Genomic DNA, 5193 nt, shown 5'->3' with positions numbered 1-5193 from the left:
AACAAGATTGGATAATTTTGCTTGTTGTAGCTACGTGAAATTTGTAACAAATCTATACAAATCCTAACTTAATTAACTTATATTGTATTATACATGTATTCTAACATATATTATGTAATCTTGGGATACCATAGACACGAATACAATGTTTTGACATATCATATCGACCCATCTATATATATATATATATATATATTTCGGAACAACCATAGACACTCTATATGCAGTAATATTGGAGTTAGCTATACAGGGTTAAGGTTGATTCCAAAATATTATATATACTTTGAGTTGTGATTTAGCCTGAGACTTGTATACACGAGGTCGTGGATTGATTCGAGATAAAATATATTACTTTATTTCTGTACATCTAACTGTGAACAACTCGTTGTAGGTTACTAATGAGGACTGTTGACTTAACACACTCAAATCATTTAAACGTAATAAAAAATGTTGTAATTATATTTTGATCATACTTTGATATATATGTACATATTTGTTATAGATTCGTGAATCAACCCGTGGCCAAGTCTTACTTCCCGACGAAGTAAAAATCTGTGAAAGTGAGTTATAGTCTCACTTTTAAAATCTAATATTTTTAGGATGAGAATACATGCAGCTTTATAAATGTTTTACAAAATAGACACAAGTACATGAAACTACTTTCTATGGTTGAATGATCGAAGCCGAATATGTCCCTTTTTGCTTGGTAACCTAAGAATTAGTAAACCAGTCTACTAATTGACGCGAATCCTAAAGATAAATCTATTGGGCCCAACAAACCCCATACGTTATAGTGGATGCTTTAGTACTTCGAGTTTTTATATCATGTTCGATGGATGTCTCGGAATGATGGGGATATTCTTATATGCATCTTGTTAATGTCGGTTACCAGGTGTTCACCATATGAATGATTTTTATCTCTATGTATGGGATGATGTTTATGAAAAATGAAAATATGAAATCTTGTGGTCTATTATTACGATTGATAAATATATAGGTTAAACCTATAACTCACCAACATTTTTGTTGATGTTTTAAGCATGTTTATTCTCAGATAATTGTTAAGAGCTTCTGCTATTGCATACTAAATTAAGGACAAGATTTGGAGTCCATGTTTGTATAATAATGTTTGAAAACTGCATTCGAAGACATATGTTGATGTGTAATATTATTGTAAACCATTATGTAACGGTAGTGTGAAAACGCTATATTTTTTATTATCATTTCTAAACCTTTAACGATAAATTAAAGGTTATGCTTTGTTTTAAAATCGAATGCAGTCTTTGAAAAACGTCTCATATAGAGGTCAAAACCTCGCAACGAAATCAATTAATATGGAACGTTTATAATCAATATGAACGGGACATTTCAGTAAACTACCTCATCCCAATCGATTTCTTGTAGCTTTATTATGAAGATCCTATCAATGAACATTCGTGGTTTCGGGAAAGACGACAAATCCGAAAACAAAATTAATTGGTTTCGGAGAATTCGTACATCAGAATGTCCCAATTTAGTTGCAATCCAAGAAACCAAATGCGAAGAGTTAACTGATAATTGGATTGAATTCGTGTGGGGTTCGTCAGACTTTGGATACATACAAAAACCAAAGATCGGGAAATTCGGTGGTATGCTTTTAATATGGGATACCTCGGTTTTCAATGCTACACAAGCCGTTGAAGGCTAATTCTTCTTAGCTATAAAGGGCAATTGGATCGGGCATTCAGACGAAACCATTATAGTAAACATTTACGGGCCCCACAATGATGAGGGGAAGATCAAGTTCTGGGACAGCCTCGAAAAACTAATGGTATACCCGAATGCACAATGGGTTATCTGCGGTGATTTCAATGAAGTACGGTTTGATCATGAACGAAAGAATTGTGAATTTATATCGAGACGTGCGGCGAGGTTCAACACGTTTATTGACGAGTCTGCTTTGATAGATGTCCCACTATTCGGTAAACGCTTTACCCGCATCTGTGATAATGGTAGGAAGATGAGCAAATTAGATCGATTCTTAATCTCGGATAATTTAAGCCAAACCTGGGGGGAACTTTCACTAACTGCCCTTGATCGAAACACCTCAGACCACTGCCCGTTAATACTTCGAGACACCAACACTGACTTCGGACCAAAACCATTCCGTGTGTTTGACATATGGCTGGAACAAGAATCTGCTGAACAGATCATCACCCAAACCTGGGCTATTCTGGTAACAGGCTTTAAACCGGATGTATGCTTCTGCAAAAAACTGAAGAATATTAAAGAAGCGCTTCGTAAGTGGTCGAAATCTCAGTATGGGCAAATTGATATTGACGTCGATAACGCGAAACAGAAAGCTGCTCAAATAGAATAAAAGGCTAAATCCAATGATATCAGTGACTCAGAACATGCGAAATGGCTAAACGCTAGGGATATTTGGCTCAAAAAAGAAAAAGAAAAAATATCCATGCTCAAACAAAAAGCACGCTTAAAATGGGCATCGGAAGGGGACGAAAACTCGAAATTTTTCCATTCCATTGTTAGGCGAAACCGTACCAAAACCAGTATCCATGGCCTCCACATAAACAGGATATGGCAAGAAAATCCTACCGAAATAAAAAATGAGATTTTCTCGTTTTACAAAAAACACTTTCACCAAACAAGCCGATTCCAGTTTTACCATTGAAGGAGGCTGTGAACAAATCACAAAGACTAAACCTGCCTTCAAAGAATCTAAATGATTCAATATCTGCTGAAGTCATTAACGAATACCTTGCTCCTGACTCTAAACCTTTGCGGACAAATATTCTTCATCATCTTTCGATATCATAAATTCTAAGATATCATCGTATTTTTCATTATAAATATCCTCGATATTTCTGAATATATTTTCATAACTATCCTTATCTGAAATCTTACATCATAAAGGAAACTGTTTAGATTCTATATTCTTTAAACCTTCGAGTTTAAAATATGAATGTTTTGAAGTAGTGTTGGGAATTGAAGCATGAGTTAGTATAATATAATGACACTTGATCAACGTGATTATATTACAGTAAGTCATGCTGAGTTTCTAATGAAACGTGATAAAGGTTCACAGATCATACCCTCATCATGAACCATGTTACATAACTCTTTCATTCTATTTAACCTCTAAACTATCAAGAAAATATTTTTCTTGATGATTAGGTTTTTTTCGGATATTCTGGTAATTTGACAAATCAAATCGTGCTATTACCTTTCCTTTTTACTTTGTATATTATGATCATACGAAACTCCATACCTACGAATTTTGGACCATTATTCGCTTGACTTGAAGTAGGGAAGGAAAAATAAAAGCATGGAAATCCTAAATATAAGGGAAAATATAAAGCCTGGAAACAACACATAAATTACAAACCGTGTATATCAATACGTATTGCAACGTAAATACATGGGAGAATTAAAAACATTATAACCTCAAGGTAATAGTAGAAGAAAATAACTTCCTCTGGTGGCAGATGAAAAAGAAGAATGAAGGATACGATAGCCAAGAAAATATCAAGAATCAGGACTGGATTTAACAATTTCACAACCTATTGGGAGGTATGAAATGAGGAAGAAGATGTAGGAGTAATGAAAATAATAGAACGTAAGAGGTTGATTTATAGCGAAATATCATACATAGCAATCGAGGCAGATTACCGCAATTAATCAAAGTGGATCATAATTTCCTTGATTACCGGAGAATCAAATCTTTTATAGATTTCAAGGATTATCTTTAGATTCCTTGAAATCCAGAAATCCACTGTGACTACGTCAAAAGTTAAAACTTTATCTCAACCTTTTGTGACAGCTTCACTCGTAAGCTTCACATAATCGAATCGTTTTTTCTATATTAGTCAATAATGATCTATTCATCAACTCTTATTCATCATGAAAACATTTTTATTGCTAGCCATGACAATCTCTATCAAATTTTGGGACGAAATTTCATTAACGGGTAGGTATTGTGAAGACCCAAAAATTTCCGACCAAATTTAAAACTTAATCTTTATATGATTTCGACAAGATAAGCAAAGTCTGTAATATTGATTCTCAAAATTTTTGAACTAATGTTATATATTTAGTTAACCTTTGACTATTGACTGACAAATATATATATATACAATAAGTTGGAATATTAATTATTAAAATTAATTATAAATAACTTGCAATGTGTATTTAAAAACTGATTTATGTATATTAAATAAAGATATATACATATATATAATTTCAAGTTATTTAGTAAACGATAGTAACATTCGTTTATTGATTCGATTGATATTTAGATAAGTTAACTAAAACGTTTAAGATGAACAAGTAAAACACTAATTTGCTACAGTATTTTCGAATTGATACATTGGGCCATTCAAGATCGAAAAACGCATTGGGCCGGTGGCCTATCGACTTGAACTACCTCCACAATTAGAAAAGATTCACAACACCTTTCATGTTTCGAACCTGAAGAAATGCCTAGCTACCGAAGATCTCAGTATCCCTTTAGACGAAATTAAGATTGATGAGAAACTAAATTTCGTCGAAGAACCCGTCAAAATTATGGATCGTGAGGTCAAACGACTCAAACAAAGTAAGATACCAATCATTAAGGTTCGGTGGAATGCTCGTAGATGATCTGAATTCACTTAGGAACGAGAAGACCAAATGAAGCTGAAGTGCCCACATTTGTTTTCCGATATCGCACGTTAACTAGGTACTACTCTAAATTTCGGGACGAAATTTAATTTAACGGGTGTGTAATGTAACGACCCGAATTTTTCTGCTATATAATATTTACATAATTAAGGTTTCCAACATGTTAGTCAATCAAATTTATTAAGACTTGGTTATTTGGAATGAATTTTATACAAACGTTTGGCCACCCAGTCTGTCTGACGATTCACGAACGTCATATATCGTAATAATTAATTAAAGGAATATATATTTGGATATATATATTATGATTTGATTAAATGATATTTAAGTATCTCATTAAGTATAATAACAATGAGTTATATATATTAGATGAGACTACTAACTTAAAGACTTTGAAACAATACACATATATGTATCGATTATCGACGTATTAACTCTTAAGTTAAAATCAATATATATGTATTGTATTAAGATGTATTAATACACTTTTGAAAGACTTAAATACATATATCAATATACTTATACTCAACAAAG

At 32.8% G+C, this 5193-nt stretch overlaps 1 protein-coding gene across 1 annotated transcript; it reads left to right on the top strand.

The window, feature by feature from the left end:
* Window positions 1–1426: 1426 nt before the first annotated feature.
* LOC139854819 (uncharacterized) lies at window positions 1427–2359 on the top strand. The gene is made up of 2 exons (XM_071844101.1): window positions 1427–1628; window positions 1728–2359. Exons 1-2 carry the CDS (start codon window positions 1427–1429, stop codon window positions 2357–2359), a joined length of 834 nt encoding a protein of 277 aa, XP_071700202.1.
* Window positions 2360–5193: the final 2834 nt, after the last annotated feature.

The sequence above is a fragment of the Rutidosis leptorrhynchoides genome, chromosome 6, assembly GCF_046630445.1.
Source record: "Rutidosis leptorrhynchoides isolate AG116_Rl617_1_P2 chromosome 6, CSIRO_AGI_Rlap_v1, whole genome shotgun sequence".
Lineage (NCBI taxonomy): Eukaryota > Viridiplantae > Streptophyta > Magnoliopsida > Asterales > Asteraceae > Rutidosis > Rutidosis leptorrhynchoides.
The sequence above is the reverse complement of the archived record's forward strand: the minus strand, read 5'-3'. Positions and strand labels throughout refer to the sequence as shown.